Raw genomic sequence first — 16184 nt, 5'->3', positions numbered from 1 at the left:
ATCCCAGGAGGATGTGGTCGCTTCCTGGGAACAAAGCCCACTGGGCCGCGCACTACCACAGAACCAAGTAGCCTTTGCCGTTGACAGTAACGCACTAACGAGGAAGGAAAATAGCAATAGGACAGCGCAAATCGACGTGCACTTGCTTAGTAGCTCGAACAACCAGAGTCAGCGACACTGGCAAACAATGAAACAAGAGAGATAGCAGCAGGACAATTAGAAGTTGGCATGCACTAGATAGAACAAACAGTGGGTTGAACAAACCTCCAAAGCCATTGGCAAGTTTCGATAGACATGAAAATCAGATTACTTCGTACATTTAAAAATAGAGGGAATATCTTGTTGAACATCTGTATGTCCCGGTGGGAAAAGTGTAGAGAGGCCCTCGCGTCCTCTTAGAGAGACGGCTCGGGGGCGACGCATCCTGCCGCCGCTCGGCCCCAAACCAGCGACCCAGCCGGCCACCATTGCCGCCGCCGCCGCCGCGGCGGCGGCCCCCTTCCCTCCCCCACCTCCTTTCTCCATTTTCTTCTTTCTCAGTTGCTCGGCATCCTCATGTGCTCAGCGTTGGTGGCTGCCGGCTTCGTCGGTGGCTATATAGATCCCAGCGGTGGCGGCTCGGATCCGGGTTGCTACCCACCGGATCTGCGTGGACGGCAGGTCTAGGTGGCGGCTGGCACCTGTGGTCGACGAGTGGCCCCGGCCCGGTGGTGCCTCGGGCTGGGTCCGGCGGTGGCCGACGCTAGCCTTGACGGCGGTCGGCGTAGGCCCTGTGCGTGGCCCTGCTCGGTGGAGGAGCGGGAGGTTGGCGATGACATGGACAACGTGATGCTGCTCTGGCACAAGCTCCAGGGACCGCTTTCGTCGTGTGTTTGCTACTAGTTCTGGAGCCGCCACCGGTATCACTTGCAGAGTGTTGGATGCACCTGGTGGTGGCGCATGAATGGGCGCAGTGGCTATGCCCTGTTCAGGCGATGGGCAGTGCTGGCTATGCCGGTGCAGCTTTATCTCCTCCGTTCTCTCTTCTCCTGACCTGGGTATGGCTTGCCTTTGATGATGTTGTCGTGCAGGAACTGGGTGAAATCTCAACCTGATCGTTGTGTTGGATCAGCAACGGCGGTGTTGTTTGGGCGTCGTTCCCTTCCTTGAGGCGTTGTTTGTGATGCTCTTTGCAATGGTCATGGTCTTTTGGGTGAAAACCTAAATCCGGCTTGCTGGATGGCGTCTTCACGCCATGTCCTCTTTGGAGGCATTGCCTTGGAGATTCTCTAGACCGATATTCATTACCTAGGTAGAGTCTATCTGCTGGACAAGCAACATAAGACTAACAGAAGACACATCAAGTTTCTAAGAAGATAAGAGATGTAATCGATTGGTGGTGCATAAAGACAATGCAACATTGAAACATGGACAATGAAGAAGATTGAAGCTTAGTCTTCTAACTTTCTTTGTTTGTTTTAAAGTTTTATTTCTTATGTTTTTCCCTTCAATTTTGAGGATTTGAGTTTAAGAACTCTTGTAACAGTTGGTTGTAGATATCCACGATGTGGATATAGTAGGTCGGTTTTTACCTTTATCTAAAAAAGGAGGGAATATCTTGTTATGCATTTGGAACTGACAAAAACTAGTTCAGAAGTTTAGAATGGAACCAAATTACTTCGTGCATCCATACCTTATATGATACTGGCAAGATGGCTCGCGCAAACTAGAGTTGATAGGTTTGATATAGGAAAAAGGAATTGGTACTCGTAGTCTAAGAGGTGGAGGGACGAATTAGGCAACTTAAAGCATTAATCTATAGCTTCAACTACCGTGCATCAAAACATAGACTAGATCATAGTATTTAGATATGCATCTATGGTTGATCTAGTGAAATTTCCCACCCACAAAGAGCTTTGCAACCTAGAGCCAATCTTAACAATATACTACTCTAGAATGTAAAGGCACTGAAGTTGCAAGTAAGAAATGCGTAAAAGTAAAGGAGTAGGTTAGGAAGGATGCAAACTTGGCACGACGATTTATCCCATGGTATCGGTAAGAAAATGCCACCCCTAGTCCACATTGGAGCTCCACCAAGAATATGCTCCCGGTCACCAAGTTTTTCCCGATCAAGGTCTTGGATCCGCCACAAAGGCTCTTGCTAGGTCGGATAAGAAGCTTGCCACAAAGGCAAGGCTCACCGCTCCCTCTCTTCCGATCACCTTGACGCCGTCTCCACTACCAAGCTTCTCCACAAAGGAAAGGGTCTCCTCATCCCCCGCACACAGTCGTTGTCGCCACTCCACACCAAGACGGAGGATCGAAGACTTACCGACGAGCCACCAAGGCTCCAAGGTGCCGGCACACCAAGCTTACAATGGTGATTCACTCTTTGAACCAATCACAAGGTAGCATAGCCTTTGATGATCACTTTTGCACTTTTTGGTGGCATGGATGTGCTCATGATGAGTCTTGATCTTCGATGAACATGTGCACACTCCAGGAACTCTAAATGAGCGAGTTGAGGGGGCATAAATAGCCCAAGAGGCTAAAGGAGCTGTTGCTCCAACGACTAGCTGGAACTGTGAGCATCAGATGATCTGATTGTCACCTAGGGCAGGCTCGGATCATCCGGTGCTCCCTTGACGCATATATCATCCGATGCCCAAAATTGCTCCGACACTTCATCCGATGGGGTGATCGGATCATCTGGCGCTGAAGAGGTTTTGCCCAAAACTCTATGGATGATTTCAAAGTAAATATGCTTAGTCTGATGGTCACTTCAACATAGACGTCGAATCATCTACTGCTTCATTGTTCCATGCCTTATCTTCATCAATTCATTTGACGCTCACAACGTAAGCACCGTCGGAACATCAGGTGATCTTGTTCATATACAGTAGCCTACTGCAGTCACCGGATCATTCGGTGCATATATCTAAAGGCCATTGGATCATCTGGTGGTTCAGTGTTGTACCAAATACTCTGACGTTTGCTTCGATGGTTGCTCCGATGCACCGTCAGATCATCCGGTGCTATGTGTTTGCCTGAGTTGAATACCGCAGTTTGAATACCGTCACTTGGATGCTTTAGAATTATTCTATGGCTAGCTAAGAAATATTTTACTCCCTATAAACTGCTTTTAGAGTACATTGTGGTCGCCCTTATATATCCAACCACTACATCACCATCTATGGCATATTGGACATGGATGAAACATATACAACATCAATCTTTGAGTACAAACCCATGAAAACCAACATTCATTTCGAAAACATCTGGAGTCTGATTCAGACGTAGGAGTACTTGATGGCTTATACAATAACCTTTCCAATAGACGTAGTTTCACCTCAATAGGATGTTGGAATTGTCTCCAAATCACCAAATCAAGTCATCAGTATTTTTATCGAGTGTTGTACCATCTTTTATTGGGCCACGAGCCTTATAATCTCACATGATATGATCTTTATCAAAAAACATGATGTGATCCAGACCCAACCCCTTGGCTGCCACCCATCATTCTCATATGTAATTTTAGACTAAGGTAGTTTGTCACGTGATACTCCAATTCAATGCTGCAAGACTTCCCATTTCTAGTCCAGCTGCCTCCCGGCCATCCCTCAAAGCTCGCAGATCGTCCGAGAACCAGACAACACCGACCTCTAGCCCATAACCTCGTCATGTTGCTCGTTGTCGCTGGCGTGAGTGGGCTTGTACGCACTGTCGCCCGCCTGAACCCCTGTCGAGATTTCAGGCGTCCCGGGGCTAGGAGTGTAAAAATTAAGGTAAAAAATAGCCGATTTGGTCCCTCAACTTTGCTCCGAGGGTCAAGTTGATCCCTCTTAGATAGGCTAATCTAGTCCCTTAACTTTCATTTTTGAAACAAATTCATCCTTGTGTTGATATTACACTCGTTATTCACATGAAACTGATGTGAGAAGTCTTTTTTTACCATTGACTCTTTTTTCCACCACGTCAATATTCCCAAAGGGCAAAGTCTTTTGATCAACTAACCACAGGGACAATGCTAATGAGATGACGCTTACTCATTTGAACCAATCATTTTTCAATTGCCTCATCAATCACAAGTATTGCTGCTCACTGACATTGAGCTATAATTAAAGAACTGACCAATCGAGACAACACACTATTCTTCGTTGTCGTATGTACTTCATCATATCTGACTTACGTGTGCAAACCAGCAGGCAGCAGCCTTTCCACCACCACAGGCAACTGTAGAAGATGCAGAAACACACGACATAGTAGCTAGCTGGCTGCTTGCTTGCTTGGATCTGATTTGAGATACGATGGTGCTAGGCTTGCTGCTGTAACCTTGCTTGTGTTGCTTTGCTCGGTGACATGCGGCCAAGTTGCAAATGTGCAGATGGAAAGCGGGGAGGGGAAGGATTTAAGAGAAAAAGGACTTTTCATATTAGTCTTATGCTAGTATCGAACACCATATTAGTATAAGGACGAGTTTGATAAAAATGAAAGTTGAGAGATTAAATAAAATTGAGGGATGAATTTGACCATTAGAGTAAAGTTCGGGAACCAAAGCACCTATTTTGCTAAAAATTAACGTTAGAGTTGAGGGCATCTACATTGTTACACATTTTATAAACTTTGTTTGCATTGATTTCACATAGTATCAGAAGACTCCTATACTCAACTAGTCTGTCACGTGATACTTCAACTCGATGCTGCAAGACTTCTATTCTAGCCTGTTGTGTGGTGCTTTAATTCCACGCAACACCAGATCCTTCGATTGACGATCAAGAGTTTTTTTAACGAGCGCATCGAAGATCTTAAGCTCTGTTTTCTTAACATGGCCTGCTCCCTGCTGTGTGGTGCTATATCCTGTTATTTAACTATACATTGAGGCGCCTCTGCCTGTGCGCTCGGCGCAAGGAGCAATGGAGGGCGGTGGGAAGCTGGCGTACAGCTACGGCGGCGGCAGCGGCGGCATCCGCCATGACACCAAGCTGCTCAAGAGCTTCAGCGGCGTGGAGCCCCGCAAGTTCGGGCTCGGCCTTTTCGCCGGCCTCCTCATCGTCGCCTGCGCCTACTTCTCCACCGCCAAATTCGACGCCGTCCACATCAACATGAGTAAGCAGCCGGTTAAACCACAAGCATGCAAGAATCTGTTCAACAGAGCTCTATCACTATCTGCATTTGCCTCTTGCTCACTTGGCTAACTGTTCGGATATCTCTCATATCTGTGTTTGGGCATGCAGTAAGCTCCTTTGCCAAGAATGCAGTTGGGATTAGCTCGCCGGTCAACGCCGGCGATAGTTCGAAGCAGCCACTAGGTGAGGCTCCTTAAAGCTTGTAGAGCGAGTTGCTGAGTAGCCAGTGACATCGACATCAGTAATGAGTCAGTCAACGACCTGTTTGTTCTTCGGTTTTTAGATTTGGGCATGCAAGAGCAAGGTGCATTGTCGAAGGAAACGAGCAAGGCTGAGTTTGAGAAAGATGACGGCGGCGGCATTTCCAATTCAGGCGTTGCAGTTGCCTCTGCGGCGCCACCGGATCCCGCAATGGAGGGCGGCGGCATCTCCAATTCAGACGATGACCCAAGCGCCGTTGCAGTTCTTCCTCCCTTGTCATCAGATTCCGCAGACACCACGCAGGAATCAGGTCAGCAAGCAGCCATCTTGAACTAACATTCCTAAGCAAAGCTTTGGTAGAATAAGTGCGAGTTTGTTCTTGCTTTCCTGGACAGGTGTTCTTGAAGATCAGGAGCTGCAGGTGCAGAACGCTATAGCAGAAGCTGCTAATGCACCCGAGAACAGTAACAGTGTCGTCAGCGGTAGCACCAATGGCAGCTCCCCTTCTGTGATTCCATTTCCATCTGATGCTGCTGACATCCCTGCTCCTGCTCCTGCTCCTGCTCCTGCTCCAGCAATTCAGGCTCCTGCTGACCAGATTCCAGAAATTGAGGCCCCTCCTCCAGAAATTAAGGCCTCCCCAGTCCAACCGATTCCACCTACTCCAGAGGTCAAGCAAGCAGGTAAGTGATTCTTGTTTTCGTGGTAGAAGACGTTATTTTCTTCTGACAAATCAGTTAACCTAACGGGTTTTAAGGGTTTGGACTTTGGACACCATCCTGTAACTGCATAATTGATTCACAAGCAACGTGCTTAAATTAAGGGTTGCAAGATTGGGAGGCGCCGGAGCGGGAGTGGAAGCCGCTGTGCGACGTCACGTCGAACCGCCGCATCGACTGGTGCGAGCTCGACGGCGACGTCCGCGTGCTGGGCGCCAACGCCAGCGTCACCCTGGTGGCGCCGCCCGGCGCCGACGAGCGCACCTTCCGTGAGGAGTCGTGGCGCATCAAGCCGTACCCCCGCAAGGCCGACCCGAACGCCATGCGCAACGTCCGCGAGGTGACGGTGCGGTCGGTGGCCGCCGCCGGCGGCGGGGCGCCGGCGTGCACGGACCGGCACGACGTGCCGGCGCTGGTGTTCTCGGACCGCGGGTACACGGGCAACTACTTCCACGCGTACACCGACGTTATCCTGCCGCTGTTCCTGACGGCGCGGCGGTACTCCGGCGAGGTGCTGCTGCTGGTGACGAACTTCCAGATGTGGTGGCTGGGCAAGTTCCTGCCGGTGTTCAAGAGCCTCTCCAACTACGAGCTGGTCGACCTGGACCGCGACCCGCGCGTGCACTGCTTCCGCCACGTCCAGGTCGGGCTCACCAGCCACGACGACTTCAGCATCGACCCGCGCCGCGCGCCCAACAACTACTCCATGCTCGACTTCACCCAGTTCATGCGCGCCGCCTACGTGCTCCCCCGCGCCGCCGTCGCGCCGCTGCCGGGGCAGGGGCGGCAGCGGCGGCCGCGACTGCTGGTGATCGCGCGCGGGGGCAACCGGCGGTTCGTGAACGTGGAGGAGATCGTGCGCGGGGCGCGGAAGGTGGGGTTCGAGGTGGTGGTGTCGGAGGGCGGGCACGAGGTGGCGCCGTTCGCGGAGGTGGCCAACGGCTGCGACGCCATGGTGGGCGTGCACGGCGCCGGGCTGACCAACATGGTGTTCCTGCCGAGGGGCGCGGTGGTGATCCAGGTGGTGCCGCTGGGCCCGATGGTGTTCGTGGCGAGCTACTTCCGGGGCCCGTCCATGGACATGGGGCTCCGGTACCTCGAGTACCAGATCGCGCCGGAGGAGAGCACGCTGCTCGACAAGTACCCGCGCGACCACCCCGTGATCGCCGACCCCGGGAGTATCAAGGCCAAGGACTGGGTGTCGTTCATGGGGGTGTACCTGTTCGAGCAGGACGTGCGCCTGGACATGAAGCGGTTCCGCCCTGTCCTCAAGAAGGCACTCTCGCGCCTTAGAGCCAAGCCCAAGAGTAACTAATCATCTAATGTGTTTTCATCATCACAGTATAATCTCTCATCGTCAGAGTGTAATTTAGTAGTATGTCCTTCTTGACACATTTTCAAGAACAGCAAAAAAAAACCTCTTTCCCTATGGAAAGCTTTTACTAATTACTAGTAGCACTACGTGCACTTCAAACTTTCTAAACTTTAATCATTGACTTAAACATTGCAAAATTTGGAAATGTATAATAAAGAGTTACTATATTATTCTCGGAATCTATATCTAATATAAAGAGAGGATGTTTCTTTCAATCGTTCAACCATCGTGGTAATTTTGCGAAACCCCCCCTCAAATTTTCAGTAATCAACCCGTAGTCCGTCCCTCTCGCACGCAAGTCGCAACGCGTCCGTTCTTTGTCCGTTGTCATCCTGGCAAAATTTTGGTCCATACCGGCCTGGAGTGGGCTTTCGTCCGGGCAGGAGAAGGAACTCGACCGACTCGAATACGTGAGCTCGTACGTGACGTGAGGCCCAGGCAGCAAGGAGCCATCAGAGAGATCGGTTTGGAATTGGATATGTGCGAGGCGTCCTCTCCGATAGCTCTGGCGACGATAGAGGGCCCCAAAGTGCGATTTGCCAACGACGTGTGGGTCGACGCCGCGATGCGCCTCAAGGTCGGCTACGCCGCCGTCGTCTCCGAGATTAACACGCCGTCACGCCCAGGCGCGACCGGCGTCCTTCAAGGATATGTTGAGGCCTCTCTCGCTGCAACTTCTGCCAAGGAATTTGTCACAAAATCCCATGATCGACTCCAATCTCTCACAATTTGCTTCGTGTCTTGAATTTTTTATGCTTGCAGCCCGAGGGCCTTGCCTATTCAGGCGCGTAGGGCGTCTGTTGCCCACCGCCGGAGGTGCGAGCGGACACGCCGTGCGGCCGGCCAGTCTACTGGTTGATCTGCACGAGTTCCCACTCATCCGCCTGTTGAGTCGGCTTGCCGACATACTCGATGCCGCCAGCTACTTCCTAGATGAGCGAGCAGGTGGACTTGGCGGCGGCAGCCAGGCGGAACATGGAGGGTGGGTCGACGGCGGAGGAGGAAGGGTTGAAGACCTCGAACGAGCCCCGGGTGTCACGCGGTAATGCATGCAATAAATCCAACTCCAAGCTGGCCAGATCCTGTATGTGCGAGAGTTGACGTATCTTCACAAAAACTTTGAGCTTCCAAATTATTGCAGCGCGAGGCAAAATCAATTGTATTTTTTGTAGAGAACGAAATGCATTCTTTGCACAGTTTCCAGCTCTTTCAGGTTGTATGGTGGGCTGACGGACAGATTTGCTTTTGGTATTGGCCAATTGCTAAGAAGTCCAAAAAGTCAACTCAACGAGTGTGAGACCGTAACTCCCTTGCAGCTGCCTCTGCTCTGGTGAAAAGCAAAGTAAGCTACATACGGTTGACTATCCTTTTATTTCAAAAAAATTTCCTTTTGGAAGCGATGTATTGACGTGTAATGTGATTCTGTAGGTATCTAACAATGCTAACTTGGGGCGAAGTGCTTTTTTGAGAGGTTAATTAGGTATGCTTCGCTACGGTAAGCACCTTCTCCATGTGCAAAACAGAATACATCCAAAAATAAGCAAAATTCCAGGTGTTACATTTTCGATGGAAAGATATCTGACGGTCCCAATGTCACCACTAAGAGCTATGATGAGAAGAGATTTCTTCATTTTTATCTAGCAAAATCTTTCGGTCGTACTCATTCATAAATGTAGATGGTGATAACCGAGAAGCACAACTGTAGCCTGAAAACACATCGAATCTGCTGCAGTTTCGTGGCCGTTGCAACGCACGGGTATGTGTGCCAGTGTACTTTTAAAGCATTTAGTTATCTTTATTTAAAATGTCAGATCTTATATTGTAGACCGTCTCTCCCACGGCACATGGGTACGTACATCACACTGCTCCAGAACTTTGCTACTATAATCATATAATACTGGCTAGCTAGAAACTAAAGAACATAGACGAGTCAACTTCCTAATCCTACATCCCATATTCTACGATGCAAGCTGCTCCATGGGAAGGTTCTAAAAATCTCGGGAGTAGAAGATGATGCCAACAAATGCCGCTGGCCCGCTGCACAGGTGCACATGTGCATGCGAGTAGAATATGCTCTCGTCGTCATCGTATATCACATTGTATCGGCTCCTCGCAACTATCGCTAGCTAAAAAAAAAACGCCACGAGTAGAATCTCCTGGACTTGCTTGGTTGGAACTTCACATTGCTCCACAAAAATTGGTGACTACCAGTTAATCAAAATGCAGGACCAAGACTTAACCAGGATGTATGTTTAGATCACAATAAAAACAAAGTTTCTAGTTTTTTATTTTTACCATGGTCCCACATATAGTCAACATTTTACAACGTCAAACTAAAACATACTCCCTCCATTTCAAAATGTAGTTCGTTAGATTTTTCCATGTACCTAAGTATAGAGATACATAATAAAATCTATGTACCTAAAAGATCAAAACGACTTACATTTTGGACGATATGCATCTATTATCATATCTCGTTATCACCTTAAAAGCATTTTAAGCAAACCACCAATTGATGACCTCCCTGCCAGTATGCAGTTTCCTTTTAGAAACAAAGCCCACTGGGCCTCATACGGAGTACGAAGTGATACCACCGGAAAGCAGCCACTGGGCATCAATCAGCCAAGAAAACTAGCAAAAAGACAATCTAGATCCACTTGTGCAAGTGCCTGGTTATAAAGCTAAGTGACGAACTGTTTAAAAGTTAAGATTCAGTTAGAATAGACTTACTTGGCACATCCATGCCACCTCTGCTTGTTACCAATGATCCACATGTTAAAGAGCTGGAAAACTGGACTCACAATTGAATTCCAGACAAGCAACCAAAAGGTTGATACTAACATCATTTTTTTTTATTCCTTTCTAGTGCATCAATGTGGATTGCACTGTAAGACATTTTTACACTAAATTATCAAGATATGAAAGGAACCAGGTTATTCTTTCGTCGGCCTGTAACCCTATACATTAGTATATGAAACCTTTTGCTAACTAATCATTTCATTTCACGTATATTTCGTAGCTGGGAAATCTTCCCTACAATTACGTGTGGTCCACTTACAACACCCCTAAACCCTCCTTTCCTAGGCGACCAAAGATCAACGCACCAGTTAGCTGAAGAATCTGCTGTTTATCCCAGCCCTGTACAGCTGCATGGACTCAGTGCCAAAGGTAGAGAGCTTAACCTCAGTATATGCAGGGACGAAGAAAACATCACCATCCTTTGCCTTTTCCCCAGCAGACAGAGAATCTATCTGGAGCTCACCTTCACCCATCATGATGAGAAACATAGATGGGCCTGGCACCGGGGCTATGACCACCAGTTCACCTGGAGGTACCAAGCAGCAATCGACCTCAAACTCATCAAATGGAGGGGTGTAGCGCCTTACGTGTGGCTGGACAGGAACCCCTCGCAATATTTCCGGGAAGGCCTGCATGAAGGAGGTTCAGTGATGACACCCACAGAATATAAAGTTGAGGCAAATCACAAAATCATGACAGTATAGCCGATTATCAGTTAGTTTTTCTTCTGGCTTGACAAACAGCATCCTTGCTAGGTTGCTTTACTCAGATGAAAAAAAAACAAGATGCTTAGAAATTTCACTGTTTCCATGAATGTGTATTACGAAAAAACTAAATATACTTTTTTCTAACACTGAAGAGAATATGAACCTAACCTAGTGAACTTAGGTACTAGATAACACTTTAACAGTGGATTGTGGATACAATTTTGCACCATTGTCTCAGAGAAGATCAATGGCAGCATGGTAAACTATAAAGGAAGCAATATACACATGATGCATAGTAACAATGACACTCACCTGTTTGTATGTTAGCATTGAGCAGAGAGTTTGCACATCTCTGTATTTAGGAGTCAAACCAGCACGGACAACATTGTCTGAAGTTGCCATACATTCAATGCATTCCCCAGAGAGGTAGGCATGAGGTTCATTTGCACCAATATAAAGTGCTTCCCCAGGACTAAGTTTGACATAGTTAAAGAAAAGTGCTGCTAGAACACCAACATCCTCTTGATATTGTTTCTCCAGTGACAAAACCAGCTGCTCTTTATCTGTTAAGGTCCTAATCTGAATACAGAAAGAAATCATGAGCCGAGAAGTAAAGGTTTCTCCATAACTGCTCATAAATTTTTTTACAAAATGCCATAGTGTGGAAGATGCATCAGTATTCACACATTTATGATTTATTTTGGAAAAAAAAGAGCATGTCTGTCTAGTTGCTTATCAGTTATCACCACTAAGGGATCTTTTTCAATTAGAGAAAATTGCACTGGGATATTTGTATATTTGAATTGTTGCATATACCTACTTATGAAATATGGCAGCAACTTATACATTCAATTCAGTGCATGTTTGTTGAGATCTAACACCTGCTTCCAAAGTTTTCATTGGCAACTATACTTAGTAGGTGGTTAACTATGAACATCAAAAGTATATATGTTCATCAAATTTGTCTTATTGCAACAGAGAAACAAGTAAAAGAAATCATGTAATCACAAAGAAAGGGATAATAACATGGTGTATATAAAAATGGCAACCTGAGGTGCTTTCTAACATGGCAAAATTTCTAGCTTGCAATCATTTACAAATATATGCTAGTAGCAAATAATTGCAGTTTCCAATGGTTCCATGTCCTAAATGCAACAGATCCAACATCGATGGCTTTGTGATCAACGATGACGACTTGTCAGTTATGCTAAACATGTGTTCTATTCCGTTAGATCCAATGCGAAGGTGGCATGTTAACATTTCTCCTTTTTCAAGGATAAGAATGTTAGCATCTGTCATAAATATTTTAAATGTGTCTAAACCAACATGACCTAGTAAGCTCTGTTCAAAGAACTGTGTTGATTGTAGCCTGAGGCGGAAGTCCCTATAGTTCACACCTACAGTCTACAGCTAAAGTTGGGGAGGAAAAACACACGATCAGTTCAGTTTCTGTGTGACGGGAAATCTGTAACTACAAACTCATTTGAGACAATAGCACTCCCACTCCTCTTAGTATTACTGCAACAATCAGCAAGTCATAATTTTCCAAAGAACTCAGTTTCACTATAGCAGTTTGTTCTCATGTGAAATATCAACTTTTTTAGAACTACCAAAACATGTTTCTAGTAAATATTATTCTAGCCTTCCTCATAGGTGCACTGGATTCCTGACGGCTGCATCTAGACTGTCCAAAAACGGGGACCACAAATAGTGAAAATACCATAAATTATAAAAATGGTGCACTTCATGCTATGATACACATCCATGCAAAAGTTTTAGTTCAAACTCATTCTAGTTTAATTCATATGAAAACAACAAATTTCATGTGCACATGAACTATGTACAATTTGTAATCTTAGTTCATATACAGAGTACACATGAAGTTTGTCCTTTTCATAGGAATTAAATCAGAATGGGTTTGAACTTTTTTTTAATTTTGCATGGATGTATATTGCAATCCAGGTATAGATGTGGACAAATCGTTGGAGCAACCAACACTTAAGGCATTTAAGGTGCTCATGTGTTTTTGTTATTATACTGTTTCGCTATCTGTATAGTTTGATAGCTCTAGAGCAGTATAGTAGAAACAAAGCTAATGGACCGGTAGAGTCGACATCTCCTGAACAACTTTTTCATCATTTAAAAAGATAATACCTAGAGACCTTTTCAAGGCACGTGAATCAAGTAAAAGTAAATGCATCATAAATGAAGAACCAGATTGAGACAAAGTTGCTAGCAACCTCCAGGATATGACAAAATATACGGCAGTTACTATAACTAATGTCACAAGAAACTGTATAAGATCACACCAACTTAGATGGAGAAAATTTCTCACCTTGCTCTCAATATTCAGGCGACTAATTAGTTTTGAAATTGCTTCAGAAACCATGTCTTTACTTGCTGTCATTAGCTTAGCAAAAGCTGATTGCAAACTGGATTTTACTTCGCTACCCCCATCATATTCCTTCATACTCATCAGCTTGCCAGTATCCTCATGCCCAACTAGCCCTTCAACTTCAGGTACAGTCCTCAGGACATCCTTGAGCTCCTTCATTGTGTAAAGGGTATGTTAATTTATATTTAAGGATCTGTGCTTTCCAGACTAAGACATTAAATAAAATAGAGTAAGTTTCCTTTTAAGATAATGAGCAAAAGGTGGGAGGATAAAATGATTTCTCTGGCAAATCTGCTGTAATCCGGCAGTTAGCTCTTTTCCAGCTCTCATCCAAATAAATCCATTCACACTGGACTAGGAAACCAAAGATTTTCTTTTGTCATGCAGAAAAAAATAACACAGAACTCTTGCATAAAACCAAAGAGACTATACTAATTTCTAAATAACCCTGCCTTACTCTACAAGTTAAAATTTATACAAATGGTCTACAGCCCAACACTGAAACAATAAAGATATAGCTCCCCAGGGCTGGCTGCTTTTCAACAGAGCATACATGTTTGCTCGAAGTGATGGCAGGGAGTGAATGAATATAGTCACAAAGGACAAATTGACCAAATTGAGGGACGGCAATCATTAGCATTGGCGAAATACAACATTGAACTTGGATGATGGTATAGTTAATCTGGTTTTAGTAATATCCAAACACTATCATAGCTAATATGTACAAGTACATTTATGATTAATCGCTTGAAAGAAAAGTTCAATTCCGTTAGTACTTACTAAGGCCAACTTTTAGACAAACAAAGGGGCCTTCTAGTTATCAGTCAAGATTTTTTTTTTATTATTCCTTCCCTTTTCAATCAATTGGATTGAAATCCATCAATCCAGGTTCACCCATCTCCTTATTCTCATAGCTACAATGCGTGCCAAAAGACCCCAAAAAAATCACGTGGTTTTCTAGGACATTTGATTTTCCTATGTAGAACATTTAATTTCTCTACTTGGAATTTATTTTTTCCAAAAACCACGTGGTTTTCTTGGACATTTGATTTTCCTATGTAGAACATTTAATTTCTCTACTTGGAATTTACTTTTTCCTAGACCAGAACATTTATAACTCTGCCAAAAAATCTGTCAATAGAAATATCATTTCTCAATACAAAGTTGCCTTTTCCTTTCCAATATTTTTTCCCTTTAGCTATGGCATGTCCAAGTATAACATAAAATGTGATTCCGAAAGTATATGAGAGTTGTCTTGCAAATTATGTCATGGCAGTTATTGGGGTAATTCTAGGAAGTTTGCTCTTCTTCAATCTACTTTCTCAACATGAGAAAACAGATACAATGGAAATTATTGGTGGGCATTCTCCACCCCCCCCCCTAAAAAGTCAACCCACAGTATTATTATCACAAATATTGTCTGTTTTCTTTTCTAAGTAGGAAACCTCACTAAATTTTCTTATGCCCACTACTCCAAGCTTAAGCTATCAAAGTGTTTGTTACACCTGCACATCAAGAACAGTGCTTTGCTATATTATTTGCAACGGCCATTAGTTATACGTAACCATAACGTCTACTAACTAATTTATTCCTGAGACATTCCAATGATAGGACTTCCTTCATCTTAGGGCTTAGCTGCCAGCCTGCCAACCAAACATCAAACAGGGAGAAGGAAAGCATCTTTGATTGAAACAGATCAAAACTGAGTGAGTTGTACGCTTTTGGAATAACAATTTGGTGCTCACATTTGATGAAGCAATCGCGTGCTTTACATTCGGTCTTGACATGTGCATTTGAACTTACCAGTCGATAGTTCAAACTTCACAAACGGTTGGCTGACAAGACGAAAAAAACACGCGAAAAAAAAAACAAACAGCGGTTGAGAGTAAACAATTCAAAGTTGTGAACACGTACCTCAATGCCCGCAAAGCCGCAAAGCGCCCGGAACTCGGTGATGGCGATGGCCATCTCCGGCTTGTGGTTGTCGTCCTTGTAGGTGGACGGCCGCAGCGCGTGCAGCACCTCGGCGAGCTTCTTGTCCGGGTGCGCCTGGATCGAGAGCGCCTTGGCCACCGACAGCACCTGCGACCGCGAACGCGTCGCCGAGTCAACCACCGTTCGTGACGGCAGGAGCACGGAACGTGAAACAAGCGAGAGCCCGGAAGCAAGCATCAGTTGACCGGGAGGCTAACCTTGAAGAGGAATGGGAGGTCGCCTCCCCACCTCGCGGCGACGGCGGGGCCGAGCGCGTCGGGGTTCCGCGCGAGCCAGTCCCTGAGGAGCGCGCCGCCGTCGAGGAGCGTGGAGGGGCCCGACGGGTGCGTGCCCATCCAGAGCTCGGCGTAGGGTCGGGCCGGGTCGGGGTCCTGGTCGGCGAGGCGCGCGACGAGGGAGGCGGACCCGCGCCGGCCCCACTCGTAGTGCTGCACCGCGCAGCGCAGCCGCAGCAGCCTCTGCGGCGGTGGCGGAGACGGCTCCACGTCGCGCTGCGGGGAGGCCGACGCGGCCGCGGGCTCGGGCTCCGGCGGAGGAGGCGGGTCCTCCATTTGGGCGGAGATTCGGGCGCTGGGCTTGAGGGACGGACGGTTGGAGGGAGGGGCGGGGGCGTTTGGATTTTAAAGGGGAGGGAAGAGGAGGGATGCCGCTGTTGGGCGGGGCGGCGGCCGAAGGGAGAAGACGACTCGACTCGCCCGATGCGGCGTGGCAAGTGAATTGACCGCGTCGGTTTTCCTCCAACCCGGGGCGAGCGATGCGTTGGCAGTGTATGATGGGCCGGGGTGGGGGACGACTTGCCCTCTTTTTTATCGCTTTTTCCAGGTCTATCTTTTCTAGTTTTTTATATAAAATTCTTGTAACTATAAAATCCAGGAATTTGTTTTTTTT

General features: G+C 46.5%; 2 protein-coding genes across 2 annotated transcripts; one reads left to right on the top strand and one right to left on the bottom strand.

Moving 5' to 3' along the window:
* The first annotated feature begins 4801 nt into the window (after positions 1-4801).
* LOC101763272 lies at positions 4802-7486 on the top strand. Its single transcript, XM_012845920.2, has 5 exons — positions 4802-5085; positions 5214-5288; positions 5389-5616; positions 5702-5989; positions 6130-7486. The coding sequence occupies exons 1-5, from the start codon at positions 4893-4895 to the stop codon at positions 7338-7340; spliced, it is 1995 nt and encodes a 664-aa protein (XP_012701374.1). The 5' UTR covers positions 4802-4892; the 3' UTR covers positions 7341-7486.
* Positions 7487-10208: 2722 nt separating this feature from the next.
* On the bottom strand, positions 10209-15972 carry LOC101763679 (mannose-6-phosphate isomerase 1). Its single transcript, XM_004968021.3, has 5 exons — positions 15494-15972; positions 15216-15383; positions 13242-13454; positions 11219-11485; positions 10209-10828 (listed from the first exon to the last, which is right to left on the bottom strand). Exons 1-5 carry the CDS (start codon positions 15845-15847, stop codon positions 10508-10510), a joined length of 1323 nt encoding a protein of 440 aa, XP_004968078.1. The 5' UTR covers positions 15848-15972; the 3' UTR covers positions 10209-10507.
* Positions 15973-16184: the final 212 nt, after the last annotated feature.

The sequence above is a fragment of the Setaria italica genome, chromosome V (genome assembly GCF_000263155.2).
Source record: "Setaria italica strain Yugu1 chromosome V, Setaria_italica_v2.0, whole genome shotgun sequence".
Lineage (NCBI taxonomy): Eukaryota > Viridiplantae > Streptophyta > Magnoliopsida > Poales > Poaceae > Setaria > Setaria italica.
Note: the sequence above shows the minus strand (reverse complement) of the source record. Positions and strands in the feature narration are given on the sequence as shown.

Excerpts from the sequence above, each read along its gene's own strand:
- LOC101763272 (XM_012845920.2), top strand. The coding sequence starts at position 4,893 with ATGGAGGGCGGTGGGAAGCTGGCGTACAGCTACGGCGGCGGCAGCGGC. Across the intron at positions 5,617-5,701 it reads AGACACCACGCAGGAATCAG|GTGTTCTTGAAGATCAGGAG; the intron begins GTCAGCAAGCAG and ends TTTCCTGGACAG. Across the intron at positions 5,990-6,129 it reads TCCAGAGGTCAAGCAAGCAG|GGTTGCAAGATTGGGAGGCG; the intron begins GTAAGTGATTCT and ends GCTTAAATTAAG.
- LOC101763679 (XM_004968021.3), bottom strand. The coding sequence starts at position 15,847 with ATGGAGGACCCGCCTCCTCCGCCGGAGCCCGAGCCCGCGGCCGCGTCG. Across the intron at positions 15,384-15,493 it reads ACCTCCCATTCCTCTTCAAG|GTGCTGTCGGTGGCCAAGGC; the intron begins GTTAGCCTCCCG and ends TCGCGGTCGCAG. Across the intron at positions 11,486-13,241 it reads GCCTGAATATTGAGAGCAAG|ATTAGGACCTTAACAGATAA; the intron begins GTGAGAAATTTT and ends TTCTGTATTCAG.